The sequence below is a fragment of the Lepidochelys kempii genome, chromosome 1 (genome assembly GCF_965140265.1).
Source record: "Lepidochelys kempii isolate rLepKem1 chromosome 1, rLepKem1.hap2, whole genome shotgun sequence".
Classification (NCBI taxonomy): domain Eukaryota; kingdom Metazoa; phylum Chordata; order Testudines; family Cheloniidae; genus Lepidochelys; species Lepidochelys kempii.
Genome location: NC_133256.1, coordinates 336,038,813 through 336,057,489, shown reverse-complemented (window position 1 = coordinate 336,057,489; position 18,677 = coordinate 336,038,813). Strand labels below are relative to the sequence as shown.

Below are 18,677 nucleotides of genomic sequence, written 5' to 3'. Positions count from 1 at the left end.
CCCAGAAATCACGCATATATTTTCCTTCTCCTCTTCCGTTCCCACCCACTCTCCAAAACATGACATGACTCAAGCAGGAAATGCTTCAAACTCTGGCACCCTCAAGCCAATCTCATGATAGGTGAACCAGTAAGTCTCCCACAGCAAATGCAGTTGTGCCCCTGGGTTATTAGCTCTGTTTTGTAACAGTAAAGCTGAAGCTCTAAGAAACAGCACAAAAGGAAGGGAGATTTGAGTGCTGGGCAGAATGTTGTCCCTAATTTGCACAGAGCTGTATAATTCTTTTTAAGGACAGTTTAGTCCTGTGACTGATGTGCAGAATGCTTTCAAGATGAACTAGCATCAGGGAATCAATATGCTCCAGGCAGACAAAACTAGGGTAATTGAGGCATTATTTAGATCAGCTCAGTAACAAGCAGCTGAAAAAGTCTCAGTTTCAAAGTAGGAAATGATTATGCAGGCAAGCTCTCTGGCTAGTCACAATGTTATTAAAATATCATGTCAATGTTTAGAGATGGTCAGATATCGGGGGAAATTATTCACAGAATACATAAAAGCACTGTGTTGTGTGTCAGTAAAGGTCAGTCTGTTGTAATATAGCTTAACAGAAAACCTAAGAAGCAAGACAATCAGTATTACGTACCCACTACTCCTCCACCCAGGTAGCTTATCTACCACCATCACAACCACAGAGAACACCCCACAACCTTAACTCTGGCCAAGGATGGATGCGTGCCTTTCAGCACCTCTTTTCCTCAGATTCCAATATTCTCCCCAACCAAAACACACCAGATTTGCCCCCCACTCCTTCTGCAAAGTTCTTGGAATCTACACACTCAGGTTTAGGGAAGATCAAGTGGTTTTGTGGCCATTTTATAGATGGGGAAATTGAGGCACTAAAGCGCAGTCACTTTCCCAAAGTGAAGCGACTTTCCCAAGGCTACAGAATGTGTCATTGCCAGGATTGGGACTGGCCATGAGGCCTGTCTCCTAAAAATCACACATTTATCCATACCTGACTTGAGCCCTTGGCTGTGAAACTAGGCTAGAAATCCCACAAGAACAGACTACTTACGAGATTTCTGCTACTACCAGCTCCAGAAATCTTGAGGGCCCAATTCTGTGAAATGCTGAGCTCCCTCAAGCTTCCCCTTGAAGTCAGTGGAGTTGAGGATGCTCAGCACCTCACCAAATCAGCCTCCCCCACTGCAGTCTCTCTGTCAGCATTTTGGCACTTATGCTTCCATTCCTTTCTCCAACCAGGCAGCGCAGAAGAGCTTGAAAGTAAGACGTGATCGACAGCAACAAAATAAGGAGGTGTGGATTGTATCGAAGCTCCAGAAAGGTTCACAGGTTCTATCTGAAGAATGGGCAAAGGTCCAGGTCGGTTCTAAATCTATCCAGCCCTGGGCAGTCATTCCTAATGGATGTCAGTTTTTAGAATGCATGCACCGATGTTTGGCCATGTGATTTCTCTGGCTGTTCTGATGAATGAATGGGGTCCCTGCAATCATTGTACAGCAGAGTTACTGCTTGTGCACATTGTAGAAGAAGCAATTTAGTTAAACAGGGTGAGCCAGGTTCACCTCTGACTGCAGGGCAAATCCTGCAGTAAAACCGTTGACTTCAAAGGATTCAGAGTAACAGCCGTGTTAGTCTGTATTCGCAAAAAGAAAAGGAGTACTTGTGGCACCTTAGAGACTAACCAAGCTCATGCTCAAATAAATTGGTTAGTCTCTAAGGTGCCACAAGTACTCCTTTTCTTTTTGTGACTTCAAAGGAGTTACACTGGGGTTAAATTGGTGGCTTGGATTAGGGACCCACGCAGGGGCATAAAGGAACTATCATAGCTGAGTCAGCATGAAGGGGGAACATAATTTGCTGCTGGTATAGGCCAGCAGCTAATTACTAGTAACTCCCACTTCCAGGGCCAGGGGTAAGCAAGAAGGGAACTATGCCTCTCAGAAGCACAATTCCTTTCTTGTGTTCCTCTGGGGTGCTGCAGCCACATTCTACCCCGTACACAGAGCATGTGTCAGACTCCATTCAGGAACTGGGGATTTATACTGGTTTAAGGGAGACCAGAGCACAGCCAGAGTGTTTGGCTTTATTCACATGGAGCATGCATCAGTTCATTGCACTAACTTCCATGCAGCTTTCAGAAGCAGTCTCTGACACAAATACAATCAGCATCTACCAGGGGGCAAAAAAAGAGGGACTGGGGATTCATTCTGTTATGACTATTCATTGATACCTTCCAGGGCAAACTGGTATTTTAAAAAACCAGCTGCCTGTGCCTGCTGAATTCCAAACAATACTGCAAATCTGTGGATAAAGTTAGGGGGACCAAAGCATTCAAGATTGGTCATAGTGGGAATGAACCAAAGGTTGCTGAAATCCATGGAAAGAATTCCAGTGATTTCAATGGGCTTTGAATCAGGTCTATTATGCACAACTGTGCTGAACATGGTGACTCCCAATGAGCAGAGAAGGCACACACTAAGCAAACGAGTGTAGCGAAAAATGCCTTTTCCAAACACAGATGTGGATCCATCAATACAAGGTCTGATGTTATCTCAGTTATACAGTCCAATCTGTGACCACCCTAAATGTCCCGACTCAGTTGGTTAGCATTTCCCTTCATTAATGAGTAAAACCTTGCAAAATTGCCAGGAAAAATCTATTTGCCCACTCTTACCATAACGATAAGAAAAAAACCACAAACAGTATTTTACACACCAATCCAATTAAAACCAATATTATTTCAGATCAGCAGGTGAATAGAGTTTTGCAAGGCTGGATTAGTACATAGGACTTCCACTGTTTAATTTTGTTACATTTTAAGCCAACTTTTAATCATTTTCTGCATGCAAATGATAGTTCTTCAGGGCTAGATTCAGCAGTTTTATTCATACTGAGTGGCACCCTACTCCTTGTGGAGCCAGTGGGAATACTCAAGGAGTAAGGTGCTACTCAGCATGAGTAAGGGTGGCAGAGTCCAGCCCCTGGTGAATAGAGAAAGTTTCATGAGGAGAATTTATGCAGTCGAATGCAGTCCTGTGATCCCTACTCCAGGCCAGAATTTGCCTACCTTATGTATACACTAGGGTATCTTCGAGCTTGCAGAACCTGGCCCTTAGTTTTGACTCAGGCACAACTCCCCTGGATCGCAAACTGTTTTTGTCTGTCCCCACATCTCTTCCTATTTGTGCTGAGTAGCCTCAATTCCCATTGACTTTAATGGGGAGCTCACAGTGGTCAGCATTTTGCAGGACTGGGTCTTGCCTGACTCCAAGCAGGGACTGAGTCAAGGCCTTGGGATTTGGCCCAGGGTTTTAAAACCATTGCTCCCTACCTGGTAAACTGCTCTGGAAATGCACCATGGCTTCAGCATCAGCTGCAGGACCCGCAGATTTCCAAACCGGCAAGTCCTCAGAGCCCGTGAAGTCAAGTTCCACACCAGGCTGTCCCAACTGTAGAGCAGATCTTCAAAGCCAAAGAGTACGGCAGCCATGCCAGCTAGTCTCATGAAAGACCCAGCACCCCCTATCAAAGGCAGTTAGCTAATTCCTAGACTCCTTATGAAATGCAAGGTTCAAGTGTCACAACGATTTCCATCAAAGGAGAAACAGCTGCAGCCAAAATAAGCCAGTTGGGATGTTTCTTTCCCCTCCTTAAGGAAATTATTTCTTCCATGGATCCATATGTATCTTCTCAAATCAAATTCCGCTGCCCCCAGGAATCACTAGGGACAAGGTAAAAATATCTGTCCTGGGACAGGCAGGGAATCAGACATCCCTCGCAAAGGGCTTCTCGGTTACTTTGCATCTCACTTCCCAGCTCTCTGCAGTGGAACCAAGAAACATACTTAGATCCAAAGTCATCACTTAGCTTTCAAAGTGCTGGGATTCCATCCAGGGGAAAAAAAATAAAAGCAGCTCTGGCTCCTCTCTGCCAACATTCCCAAGACATTCCGGTTTTAGGCTTAACTCTTTCAAATGCTACAAAAAACAGCCGAGAGGATGGCTTTGTAACATGCAAAATCTTATCCTTTATTTTAACACACTGAATAACCACTGAATATTGACATCAGGGTCTTTTTACTACAGTGCTGGAATCTTTACGGTTTTGGGACACATAATGGTACTTAGCACTTACATAACACTTCTCACGTTCAGAGTGGCATTGTCATTAGCTGAGGGCTTGTGACTCCATTAGAAAAGTGGCATGGGTTAAACCAAATTGTTTTAAAATCAGTCTAGTTAAACTTGTGTAAACCCTTAATGTAGACACATTTAACCAGTTTGGGAGAGGATTAGCCTGGGTCCGTGTATTACATAATTAAGCGAGGGTGAAACTGACTTAAGTACGTTTACATTAGCAGTCTCCACTGGTTTAACTAAAACCAGTTAATTCTACTGGTGCACCTAATATAGAACCTGTCTAACTAAACCTCCTAACACCTCTGGGAGGTAGATAGGTAAGTATTAATATCCACATTTTACAGATAGGGATGTTAAGGCAGCATTAAAGTCATTTGCCCAAGGCTACACAGCAAACCAGGGGCAAAGTTAGGATTAGAATTCAGCCCACCTGTCTCTCTCTCCATGCTGCTTTCACCCTTCCATTCCACACTGCCTCCTGTAAGAAAAACCTGTCAGAAGCAAACTAACATGTACAGGGCCTGATCTTGCAGCTAAAGGGTGTTGATAGGTGAGCACCTGATAGGATCAGGCCCAGGGGCAGTTGAGCCCATAGGAGACAATCAGACACTGGGACCTTGCAGGACTGACCCACAAGACGATGAAACCTGAGTATTCAGAGGTTCTAGAAGAAGACTTGACACCTCAGATGGTATTAAGAGAGCAAGCGAGAAAGTGCAGAGGGAATGTTAATTGTTCGCTGATCTTCCACAGTTTATAGAACAGTTACTCTGATCTTTGAGGACTGGAAAGACTAATACAACTGGCACATAATAACAATACCACAACCAGCTCTGTACCCGCTCATTCACTAGTTCGGTGTAATGCTAGGAAAATACAGCTGCAAAATTTATGTTCTCAGCCTAATTGCGTCTTCAGGTTTTATAGCAGCATCATAAAAATCATAATATTTCCTTCTGACTTATTAGATGCAGTTCATTCAGTAGCACATCATTTTTTCTCTCTCTTTCTGTGGGTCTTTTCCTCCTCTCTGTCTCTGAATCGGTCTGCCCATTTCTGAACCTTCCCATCCCTCCTTTCGTCAACTTATGTACCTGTCTCGGGGTCTCTCTCTCTCTCGGTAACACTGTCCTTGTTCTGTCCAGCAATACAGAGAGAGCACAAGCAGCAGTTCCATTAGAAAGCCCCATTTGGAGGAGGTTTTTATAACTTGACTAGAAAACGTTTGCTCCGGGCTACAGTTGGCATATAAGATCTCTGTCTGGGAGCACTAAAGAGAAAGAAAAAGAAATGTGTTTGATTAAACAAAAACGAGGAGGAAAGAATTGGAGAAACCGATTGCTCCATAATGTGAGCTAACTGCTTTGGTATTCTGAAAAATGGGGGAGAGAAAAACAGATATGCTGCCATTTTTAAAATTAGCTACTACACATGGGCATTGAGTCTGTCCATATGGCTCTGAACAGTTCCATCCCAAGTATATAATTACACAATAGATGGGAATGGTGCTAAAGGAACCCTTCCATGTATTGATTACATAATACGACTTTCCAAAAACAGTTTAGCTCTGTATTTATTTAACGGATAGACGGGGACAGACTCTGCAGCGGGCATTAGAATCTACTGGCTATGTAACGAGCATTTTAACTCGTAGATTTATCTGCTCAATTAGAACAACCTGTTCAATCTCCTATGGACTCTTCCTGGCCAATTAGACGCAGAATGTTATTTTTGGTCGGGGTGGGACATTTCCTGAATACAGATTTACCAGAGGAAACCAGCTTACAATGAAATTCAAACCATGTGCATTGCTCAGGCGAATATAAGGCAGATCAGGGGTTCTCCACCTTTTTCTTTCCGAGTCCCCCCGCCGCCCCGCCCAACTTGCTATAAAAACCCCACGGCCCACCTGTGTCACAACAAATATTTTTCTACATATAAAAGCCAGGCCAGCATTAGAGGGCACCAAGCAGGACAATTGCCCATGGCCCCAAGACACAGGGCCCCCCGCAAAGCTACATTGCTCAGGCTTCGGCTTCCACCCTGGGTGACAGAGCTCAGGGTCCCATGCTTCAGCCCCATGTCGGGGGGCTTCGGCTTTCTGCCCTGAGCCCCAGCGAGTCTAATGCTGGCCCTGCTTGGCGGACCCCCTAAAACCTGCTTGCGGCCCTCCCGGAGGCCCCGGGCAGAGAACCCTTGAGTAGATCATGCTCTCCTAGCTCTGAGTCTGGTCCTTCTGTGCATGGATCTTCCCCTTCCTGCATGGGCAGCCACTTCTGTGGTACCACACCCCCTTTTCATGGATTCACACTGGACTCCTTACATGGGGTGGGAGCACACAAGTCCTACAGGAGACCTGTACAATAGTTAGCGCCGCCTGCGGCTGTATTAACTTCCTGTCACACCCCACCCACTCTGGCTGTCCACTTCTCAGGTTGTTGTGCTTGGGGTCCACCCCTGTAGCATAAACGCCCTGCAGGTGCTCTGGGTTTACTGTCTGCCTTTTCAGGGCCACATGATAGTGAAAGTCAACAGACACGCAGACAGACTTGGCACAGGGTTCTAAACCTTTGCTTGGCAGCGTGAGAACTATACAGATTGAGATGAAATACTGAATGCACCTTTCCACATTTCCCTGCCTCAGTTTCCTCACCACTCTGGAGAGTTCTTTGGGGTTGGGCAGAGCCCTCTGTGGTACGCAGGACCCTTCCCCTTTCAGCATGTGGCATTGCTTCAGAATCATGGAGCTGCTTTAGATCAGCTAGCTTTCTCGGACCTTGGCTGGTCTCCCCTACCGTTAAACTGGACCCCCTTGCTGTGAAAGCCTGCCCAAAGCTTCTTGAGTGTCTATAGAGTTTCTATGTTCCGCTGCTGATGATTTCCCACTCTCCAAAGTCACATGCCCTCTGCAGAGAACTTAGTCTCCTCGCTCAGGCAATCTCCTTAGTGTAACCGTTGTTTGGTCAGAGCGCAGTTGTTAATGTTAATGACGGACTATTATCCCTGGTCTGGTAGAGACATACTACAACCCTGTCAGCAGTGGTGGATTCCACATCCACATAGTGGCATTCCATCCATGAAACAACTCTTTCATAACAATTCCATAACGTCAACCAGAAATTCATATGTTGTACATGGACAGACACCCCGCCCCTCCCAAATTGTCACACCCCCATAACTCACACCAACAGATTATTTGCTCATTGTCCCACTCTAGTGGACAGACTTTGTCTGGAAGTTTATACTCCCTCTGAGCTAATGGAGCTGGTCCTTTAGCTCAAGCAGCAGACACTCATGCTTTTAGATCCAGAGGTACCGGGGATGGTCCCATCAGAGGACCCCTCCCAGTGTGTTGTTACAGATCTGAAAAGGCCAGCAGACTGAGCTCTGGCAGAGAGCTGGAGGAGGAGAGGAGACTTTGCAGTGGTAGAGCAGGACAGATTCCCTTCGCAAGTAAATGTAAAATAGTTCTTCCTGAAAGAACCCTATTAAAATCTATACGAAACAAGGCCATTCACACTGTATATAAATCTATCGATATTCACAGATCTGTCCAAAAGAGCCTCTCTAATTATTGTGCTGATTATTTCCTGCCACCTCTGAAAAAAGGTCAGGCAAAACATTTACTATAAAGCCTCCCACATTTTACGGGCAGGCCAAAGGTTGTCACTAGGATATAAAAATAGCCAGTCACTTTCTACACAAAAAAACAAACAAACAAAAGAAACCAAAACAAACCCATCCATTGTGCCACTACCCTTGCTTCATTTGAATGTCAACGAGCACTGAAGGTGAAGGGCAGGCTTTCAAACCTGAGCTAAAACAGCAATAAAAGTCAGTCCTGTTCAGCACGATGCTGGGAAAGCTGAATTGACAATGCTCTGAACTGCGCTAAGGTAAGCAGATATTGTCTGCATTCAGGAACTAGAAGTGATGGGGCATCTTTTCATGTTTTCAGAGGGGTTGTGTGTGTGTGTGTGTGTGTGTGTGTGTGTGATTTTGGGTGAAAGGTAGCAGATTTCCTTTGAGTTTACTGTGATGTACCAGACATCCTGTGTCTGCTCTCCATATGGTCCCAATGGTCTTTCAATTTAAAGCCACTGATCTGTTTAAAACCTACACTTTATTGCACATCTCTCACTCTTCTTGATCTTCATTTTTCTATAATGTCAACAGAATGAATGTTATTAGATCTTTATATCTAATGGTTCCTTTCATGCTGTAGCTTCATGCGTTGCTCTTTTGGAAAGGACTGCCCGAGATAATTCACTTTTCTTATCTCCCCCCCCCCCCCCCCCACACACACACACAAACACTCACACTTGCTTTAACAGCCTTTCCTTGTTTAGGCTGACCACATTACGAAGGGGACACAGATTTTGAAGGAGTTGCTACAGATTTGTATATTCTTTGTCCCTCTTGATAAGGGCCAGTGATGCATTTTTTGTGCACATATGGAATATGGAATCCATGGCACCAAAAAGCAGAAGCCTCGATTCACAAAGAGATGTAGGCATTGCAACACTCAACAATGCAATGCCTACCTTTTAAGCCACCTGAAAAAAAGTCACAGGACTCTACAAAGCCTGGGTTAGGCATCTAGGCTCCCTAAACAATGCATGGGGAGAGATGGACATCTGAGAATGAGATCCACAAAAGCCAGCATGCTAGGTGGGAAACTATCCAAGCTAGCCAATGGGAGATGCCAATGAGAGAGGTGTCCTCCTCACAGAACTGGGCACCCATCTCTGCTGGCAACCCATAGCTGGGGATCCCTCTCTTATGTCTTGGGAGGCTGGCTTAGGAAACTGCCTAACTCCACACAGAATGCTTGGGTGGTAGGGGAGGAGGACCTCCCTTATAACCTTTGGCTCTGTGGTCAGGGAACTCACCTAGGAGACTCTGGGAGTGCCTCCCTCTGCCTGAGGAGAGGGGATTTGAACAGAGGCTCACCAACTCTCGAGTGAATGCCTGCGCCACTGGACCACAGAGTGATTCTCACACTCCGACCCAATTCATATTTAATACAAAGGGGAATGGCTTCAGCGAAAGAGCCCCACATCAGAATATCCCGTCATCCCGTGGTTAGGGCATTCACCTGTAAAGTGGGAAACCCTGTTCAAATCCCTTCTCATCCTGCAGAAGGGTCTCCCACATCCTGGGTAAGTATGCTAACCTGGACTAACGGTTATAAGGGAGGCCTCCTCTGCCATCTTGTGTAGCGTTAAGCAGGGTCCACAGGCCAGATAGGTGGAGGAACACTGATCTCCAGATGCCTGATCTGTGTCCAGATGCCTGTGTGAGGCAGCAGTGTGCATGCCAGGAAGCACAAGCGTAGGTGTAGCACCTGTGGAATTTTACAGAGAACATTCAGGCACCAAGTCAGGTGACAGCCGACTGGGGGATTTGTGGATCCCAGCAGTGCCTAAAACTGGGATATATGCAATTGAAAGCCCAGATTTAGGAGACTAAGTCCCTTTGTGAATCTGGCCCTGAGTTCCTTTACTCAGTCTACATGTACCTACATGGGGAAGAGGGTTCTCTATGAAGATGGCTCTTCAATTTAGGAGAAGGAATCACAGTGGGATCCAATAGATAGAAAAGACGTAAGGCTAGAAGTATGATGCAAATTTTGACCAGTGAATGTAATTAACCATTGGAACCATTTGCCAGGGATGTGGTGGAATCTTTAAATCATGACTGGCTGGGCTTCTAAAAGGTGTGCAGTTGCTCAAACAGAAGTTACAGACATGATGCATGAATTACCATGGGAGGTTCTACAGACTTTTATGCAGGAATTCAAATGAGAGGATCATAATGGAGCCTTCTGGCTCTAAAATATATCATTATGAACCATCTTTTCTGCACAATGCCCCCAGAAAGTATCAGGTACCAGAATGTGATGATCTCTCCCTCTGGTTTCCATTTCAGTGTCCAGGGGCATAATGTACAGAAACAATATTGGACAAGCAAAGTGTGTCCTGACCAAATGCTTTGAGAAGGAGCCAGCCCACCTGTCTTTCTGTTTTACACACACTCAGTCTCAGACCTCAGAAGGTGCCCTGGAGCCTGGATCTGATCCAGAACATGAAAAGTTGTTGCTCAGTTCATTGAAATAAATTGGAACTTAAACATTGCGTTAAATCCTGAGGGGAGCTTCCTCAGGGCTGGGTCTTTCATCCTGTGGTAGAAACTGCTGGATGAGGCAGAGTGGGAGGAAGTTTCCAGAAGGATCCTCTCTTAGGTTGCTCCCCAGTTGTCATCAGGGGAGGGGGTTGCTCTGTGAGCAGGCCCAGTCTCAAAACCTGATAGAGCCCCCAAAAGGTTGACGTGTTACCCCAGTGGATCAGCAGGAAGCTAGAGCTTTTTGCCCCACCACCTCTTCCCTCCTGGAAGTGCACCTCCAATGGAGCCAGGTTACCAAAGACTTGCTTCCTCCCAGCTACCCAAGGTGACCACCATAAAGGGGTGTGTGTGTCAATCATGGAGGGATAGCCCAGGGAAAGATAATAGTGCTCCAGGCTGCGTTACCTTTCCTGGGGACTCTGCACAGGGCCATTGGAGAGGACTATGTGAATATACCTGTTCCTGCCCAGCGTAGGACAACCCAGTCCCCCAAATGCAGCCTATTCTGCCTTCTTCTCCTACTCCCTCCAATGGGTCTTGGGAAGGGAGAAATACGGATATGGAGGTGACTGACCTCCCCTTCAGTTTTGGAGGGGGATAATACATACATGGATGGTCCCATGTGTATGCAGATCTTGGGAGAACAATATGGAGGTTAATAGGAATTTGCCAGAGTACAAGAACTGAGTAAGGCCCAAATAAATTCCTCAGGATTTGGCCCATGGAGAGTTTTTATCAAGTAAGGTCCGAGGGCCAGTTTCTGATCTCCATTACACCAATGTAAATCCAGAGTAACTCTGCTGACATCAGTGGAATTACTCCAGAATTATACTAGCGCAAGATCAAAATCTAGCTGGGCATAATGGCCACAGGATCTGGCTCATAACCCTTACTTTTGTCTTAGTGGAGCCAGAATATTTGGAAATATTCTTGTATTACTGTGTATAAAAATATTTTGGGACCCTGAAAAAGTACAAAGCAGGCACTGACCCTTCTGATTAATCTCTCCAGAATAACAGGCAAAACCACCATTCCAAGAAACATTTCCCCAAAGATCTGCCAGCATTATGCAAACTACCCATAATCGCTTAACTATTATGCTATAGATTTTAACTCAGAATTCCTGGTCAATTTCATGGAGGAGTTCTTTAAAATGGATGGCACAACATGGCCCAATATATTCCATAATGGCCTGACATACCACATTACAATAATATTGAGTGAAAATGTATTACTATTTGTGTCCTCTATATTGATCAACCTTGAAAAATGCAAAATACTACAGAAGTGCTCTGTATTATCATAGTTATGTGAACGTCAGCTATTTGTGTGCAGGTTTATAAATGCTCATAACTCTTCCTCTTCTACAGGGACATTTGTCTTGTTCTTTGGGACAATACATCATATCCTTAAACTGTATTTTGTTTGCTGAATTAAGCTGTGTTAGTAAGTTAGTATGATTTAAAGCTGGGTGGAATGCAAAGCGAGGTGAATCCTGAAAAGATATTTCTGTATTGGTTCAACTGTCCTAACTGTTCACGTGAATGTGCTTCCACTATGTAGGTTTGGTATAAAAAAGAAAGTTTTGATGGTGACTTTCCAGTAAACTCTACTTGCCTGTGAACATTTTAATGAAGGTGGCTACTGTCAGGGATCTAGCTTGGAACAGCACATCTGAAGTGTCAATTGGAGAATATTAATGGAAAATGAATGGCAAGTTCTTAATTGCAAGTATTCACTTTGGAAACCTGATGTTGAGTTACGCCTATCCAGTCCGGGAATGGAAACAAGGTCATGTGACAAGGATGTCCAGTAAAAAAAAACAAACAAACAAAAAAACAAACACTTTTTCAAATATCTCAGATGAACATTCTACACAAAAATTATTTGCGAAATTATCTGGCAAATAATCTTGAATGACAAATGAAACAGAAATTCATGATCTGCTCGCAGGTTATTTGTGAACAGAAAGAGAGGCAAACTTAATGCAATAAATTCTTCCCTACATAATATTCACCCACTTCCTGTAGCTGCTCTCTGGCCACACTCAGCGTTGTTATCGCTAGGCTACAAACCTGTGTTTGGACCTCACCAGGCAGGTGGGCTGAAACGGCACACTTCTGCCTGATGGCTGAGCATATCGGACTTTGGCAAAAGCTTCCGCATGGAATAGAAAGTCACTGCCTAGTCCTTTATCGACTTAGAAGGCAGTCATGTAGTTCTTATGCTTACAAGTCGTCCCACTAAAATCTACCCACTTATGTATTTATACTGTGCTCATCCCCATACTAGAGTGTCTTACATAAACCATCAAAAAAATCAATGGAGCTACCCACGTAAATAAGGGTTGTAGGATTGATTCTGCATTTATATTGCAGTGTAAGGGAACTCCGCCAGGGCTCGTCCCTCGGTGGGGTGGTGGGGCACCACACCGCCTCACTACACCCTCTCTGCTGGGTTGGGGAATACCCAGTCTATGGCCCAGACCTTCAGGCAGGGCCCCGCAAGCAGTTCAATATAAGCCTGGGCCCTGGGTCAGGGCAGGGCAGCAAACAAACAGTGAAGCTCAGGCCCTCAGGCAGGCGCTGAGCGAATAATTCAATGTAAGCCCAGGCTCCTGGCTTTAGTGACCAGGGAAAGGGGGAGACTGCCACCCGCAAGGTGGGTGGCAGGGGGGACGCAGGCCCACCCAATCCACTGCGTCCCAGCCTGGGGCCCTAGCAGCAGCAGAAGACCCGCTGCTGTGTCAGTGGGGATCCTGGCCATAACACACTGACATTTGCTCTGGCAGCATTGCAGCCAGACTAGGGTCGGCTGCCCCCGGGCTACTTCTGGACTCCCCCTCGTAGGGTACCTGGGTCAGGGTGGTGTCCTCGGAGGGTTCCAGTACCATCAGTACCAGCGATGGGTAGGCTTGGCAATTCTCCGGGTAGGTGGCAATGGGTAGGCGGCAATGGGTAGGCTTGGCAGCTCTTCTGTGCCACGGTGGGCATCAGGCATTGGCCGGTCCGGCCAGTCCTCTGGTCGGCCACGGATTGCCGGGGTCTCCCAAGCCGGAGCCAGGCCACAGGCGTCTGGTCTCTCCGGCGGCTGCTGCCCAAGTGAGCTCTGGGGTTGGGTTTTTATACTTCCTGTCCTGCGCCTTGACCTCTGTGGGGCGGGTGCAGGATCTGCTGGCTCCACCCACTTTTCATAGATACTAAGGTCAGAAGGGACCATTATGATCATCTAGTCTGACCTCCTGCACAACGCAGGCCACAGAATTTCACCCACCCACTCCTGCAATAAACCTCTCACCTATGTCTGAGCTATTGAAGTCCTCAAATCGTGGTTTAAAGACTTCAAGGTGCAGAGAATCCTCCAGCAAGTGACCCATGCCCCATGCTACAGAGGAAGGCGAAAAACCTCCAGGGCCTCTTCCAATCTGCCCTGGAGGAAAATTCCTTCCCAACCCCAAATATGGCCATCAGCTAAACCCTGAGCAGATGGGCAAGATTCACCTGCCAGATACTACAGAAAATTCTTTCCTGGGTAACTCAGATCCCACCCCATCTAACATCCCATCACAGGCCACAGGTCTGGGGAGGTTCTTCCCTTGGCAGGGTGGGGGGCACCCCACCGCCTCGCTATATACAGGTATCTTTGAGCTGACACTACCATATGGTATGGAAAACAAATCTGCTAGCTCATAAAAAAAAGTCTACATTTTTGCCCCATGGCAGGATGGGTAATTTAGTGAACAGCTTTCTAGAAGTCTAGATAACACAAGCTTGCATACAGCTTGAAGAGCCTGCTTCAGTACAGATATTTCTTGTAACTCATCCTACAGCTATTTTAAGTGTTTTGACAGAATGTGACCCACTCATAACAGTCATTGCATTCAGGGACCAACACAAAGTTCCTTCTGTTCCCAGAAGGGGGTTGAGCAGTACATGAAAAGATATTTTAGAAAATCAACTGATCATATTTCTCATGTGTTTGATCTTGTTCATGTGTTAGCCCTGTTGGAAAGTCCATTCTTACTTATGCAAAGTTGACACATTTCATGTTTATGAGGTTCTTTATAAACGATCATTAAAAATATCCTCATTGTGCCGATCAGGACTTACATTTTCACTGCAAAGAATGAAGGATAGGGGTGGCTCAAATTTCCCCGTTGTCATAGAAAGGAAGGAGGGACTTATTGTAATGACATGGGATAGAAAGTCAGGGGATCCGAGTTCTATTCCCAGTTGTACCACAGGTTTCTGGAGTGACCTTGGGATAAGTCACGAAGTTTCTGTGCCTCAATTTTCCCATCTAGAAAACACAGATAATGATATTTACCTACCTGACTGGATTAATTCATTACTGTTTGTGGAGTGCTATGAAATACTTGATGCAAAGACTTTAGAGTGGTGGGGATATTAAATGGAGGATACATTTAAGTGCTCATCATGGTAAAAGCCTACAATGTAATTGCAATTAGCATTAAATGGGTGTGTTTCTAGAGGGGTCCCATAGGGATCGGTTCTTGGCCTTATGCTATTTAACATTGTTATTGATGGCTTTGAAGAAAACAAAGTCATCACAGATAAAGTTTGCAGGTGACACAAAATTTGGAGTGGTAAATAATGAAGAGGACAGGATCCTGCTACAGACCAATCTGGATTGCTTGGTAAATTGGGCGCAAGCAAACAATATGCATATTAACATATAGATAAATATAAACATATCTCTAGGAATAAAAAAAATGTCAACCATACTTCCAGAATGGGGGACTCTGTCATGGGAAGCAGCGACTCTGAAAGCGATTTGGGAGTTGTGGTGGACAGTCAGCTGAACATGAGCTCCCAGTGCAACGCTGTGGCCAAAAGGGCTAACAAGATCCTTAGATGTATAAACAGAGGAATCTCAAGTAGGAGAAGAGAGGTTATTTTACCCCTGCATTTGGATTCAATAAGGATGCTGATAAATTGGAGACGGGTCAGAGAAGAGCCATGAGAATGATGAAAGGTAGAAAACATACCTTATAGTGATAGACTGAAGGAGCATAATCTATTTGGCTTAACAAAGAGAAGGTTAAGGGGTGACTTTATTACAGCTTTTAAATACCTACATGTGGAAAAAGTATTTAATAACAGGCTCTTCAATCTAGCAGAGAAAGGCATAACACAATCCAATGGCTGGAAGCTGCAGCTAGACAAATTCAGACTGACCACAAGGCATATATTTTTAATAGTGAGAGTAACTAACCAGTGGAACAATTTACCAAGGGTCATGGTGGGTTCTCCATCACTGACAATTTTTAAATAAAGATTGAATGTTTTTCTAAAGATCTGCTCTAGGAATTATTTTTGGGAAGTTCTCTGGCTCGTGTTATAAAGCAGGTCAGACTAGACTACGGTCCCTTCTGGCCTTGAAATCCATTAATTGCTCTCCTACAATTATACAGTAAACAGCGGCAGTACTAAATATAGCTCACATTGACACAGATTCTTTAAACCATTGGTTCTCAAACTAGGGCTGCTGCTTGTTCAGGGACAGCCGCTGGCGGGCTGGGCCAGTTTGTTTACCTGCCGTGTCCGCAGACGTGGCAGGTAAACAAACTGGCCCGGCCTGCCAAGGGCTTTCCTTGAACAATTGGCGGCCCTAGTTTGAGAAACACTGCTTTAAATTGAAGGATCCCAAACTAAGGGCAGGTTTACGCTACAGCCGGGATTGACGCTCTGAGTTTGATCCACCGTCGTCGATTTAGCGGGTCTAGTAAAGACCTGCCAAATCAACAGATTGCTCTCCAGTCAACCCCTGTACTCTACCCCCGACGAGAAGAGTAAGGTAAATTGATGGGAGATTTTCTCCTGTTGACCCCCCGTGGTAACTCGACCTAAGGTATGTTGACTCCAGCTATGTTATTCATGTCACTGGAGTTGCGTAGCGTAGGTCGACTTACCACGGTAGCGTAGACATAGCCTGATTTACAAACTGTATACGTAGGGCCCTACAGAATTTATGTTCCATTTTGGTAAATTTCACAGTCATAGGATTAAAAAAAAAAATCTTAAATTTCATGGATTCGGATATTTAAATCTGAAATTTCACAGTGTTGTAACTGTGGGGGTCCCAACCCAAAAGCGAGTCATGGGAGGTTGCAATGCTATTTTAGAGGGGGTCATGGTATTGCCACCCTTACTTCTGCACTGCTGTTGACTCCCCCTCCATCCCATAATATTTGCACAATGTATTGAGTTTCGAGAAGTAGTATAAATAGCAGCAAAGAATCAATTGTGGAGGTGGAGTGAAGTTACTAAACTCCCTTGTGCTCAGCCTTAGAACCTGCTGATTTGCAATGTGATTCTGCAGTGAAACTCAAAGTCATTTTCTAGGTTGGCTGTTAATAAATTCTGAAAAGAGGGGAAAACAAATTGAAAGCAGCCAGACTGAACCCATGATTCAGTCGCTTCATTGTCTTCACAGACAGCAGATGGAAGTTGTTCAGAGGGTTAAAACCCATCGCCAACAGACAGGATTTATGCCCATGATTTAGAAATTTATGACTCATCCCCATTTTGGTCGTTGTCTCAAAACGGCTGCCATTTCCCTTCCCCCAACACCATCCATACCATTCACTCTCCTTTTATCTTGATGCACAAAGAATTCAAATGTTTGCTGCTGTTATCTGGAACCTGACTTCCTGCTATTAAGGACATCCTCATATTTAGCAGCACACAACTTTTTTTTCTTTTCCTTTTTTCAAACCAAGCAGAATGTCTAATGATTCTGGGGTTCGCTTCCTGCATGCAATTAAGTAGGTCACAGCTGTGAAACAAGAGAACAAGAAAATATTCAGATCACACAAAGCCAAGAGTGATCAAATCATTTGCAGCTGAAGGATATGGCAGTGTTTTAAAAGTACTGCAGGAGTCGAAGAAAAACAAATGTTGGAAAATTGGAGAGTTTCAATTCTGCCCAAACACAGGGGTAATATGAAAAGAAGAGTGATCACGCGCTGGCTAACCGTTAGCCAATTGAACAGCTTTGCATAACACAAATCAGTTGAAATAAAAAACCTTCCTCATTTGTTGCTTCGGGGCCATATACTCCATCCATGCAATTCCTACTGCGCCATGAAGAGTATTGCCCTTGCACCTCCATCCATGCAATTCCCATCTGCCATACATGGCACTACCCTCACTACCCTCTTCTGTAGGACACATACTGCTTCAGTCCAGGAGCACAAATCCCTTTTAACCATATCTTTATCTGACTTCACATGCCTGACTCCAGTAAGGTCACAGCACAGCCTCGTTCTAAGCATGGAACTCCCACTGGGCCACATACGTCATTGATCCATGCTTGTAACTCAGTTTTACGTTGTCACTATTCTACTATGAAAACATTTCCCAATGGGCCATAGGCAGCTCTTGATTACATACAACTGTCTTCAATACACACAGGGAACTCCCCTGGACATCAGCATACAGATCTTGGCAGTGCATGGTCCACTGATCTTAACAAGGGACATGCACACAGGTTGAGGGCATCACGCTGAACAGCCCAACAAGTGCGGTTTTAACTAGTGATGGGAGAACCTCAAGAGATCAGAGTTTGGGTCTGGTTCAACAGTGCACTGCCATCAGCAAATGAATCTATTCAACAACCTTGTGAGCTGTGGAAAGCTGCCATCAGGGAAAGTGAAGCACCGAGGTTAGTTGGCTTGACCAAGGCTACACTGAAGTCTCCTGGTTCCCAGCCCTATGCTCAGTTACTAGAGCAAGCTCTCCCAATTAGCTAAGACTAATTGACTTTCTTCTGCTATAGAGATTTACCCACATTATCCCATTAGTTAACACTTCTGTCCCAAAATGCCTTGTGTCAGAGTGACCTTCCTTCAAGCACAGAAGAGCTAGATGGATTCCCTGGGAACCCACCAACACTCTTGTTAGATTGTCCAGAATGGTGAACTGCAGAGCCACACAAAGCACTCCCTTCCCAACTCCTACCATCAGGAGGGCATGCAGCCTGCATGCTATTCTTGGCATGGGAAATAAAAACCTGCATTGGTAGGTCAAACTCATGCCTCTCACAGGTTAGTGCAGAGCTCTGAGCACAAGGGTGGCTCCTATCTGTACATCTGACTACACCAAAAAGATATAGTGCTTTTCTACCAGAGACTTCTTTGTTATAAGCTCTGTTCTAGAATATGATCTGCAGAACTTAAAACACTCTGAATTTCAAGTGTCTGGGGTAGGATATAATCTATATGTGGCAGGTTGGGTGCGATGCACAGGCTGCATGGGCTGTCAATGCCTATTGTCGGCATTCTGGCTCAGTGGTAAAACTCCTGTAACAAAACCAGGACATACCTGCAGGTCCTCTCATTTTAGGAATCACTACAAACCTGCACCA

General features: G+C 45.1%; 1 protein-coding gene across 9 annotated transcripts in view; it reads right to left on the bottom strand.

Annotated features, from left to right (window-relative positions):
* Positions 1-18,677, bottom strand: part of FRMD4A (FERM domain containing 4A) — a 573,140-nt gene that overhangs the window by 267,721 nt on the left and 286,742 nt on the right. Inside the window, exon 1 of one of the 9 annotated variants that reach the window (XM_073328722.1) lies at positions 3,356-3,575. The exons of 4 other annotated variants lie outside the window; for them this stretch is intronic. In XM_073328722.1, the coding sequence (XP_073184823.1) occupies positions 3,356-3,529 (174 nt within the window). In that variant the 5' untranslated portion in view covers positions 3,530-3,575. Of the gene's footprint in view, positions 1-3,355; positions 3,576-18,677 lie in introns of those variants that run through there. 4 more of the 9 variants (XM_073328711.1, XM_073328713.1, XM_073328707.1 and 1 more) reach the window with 4 other exon arrangements.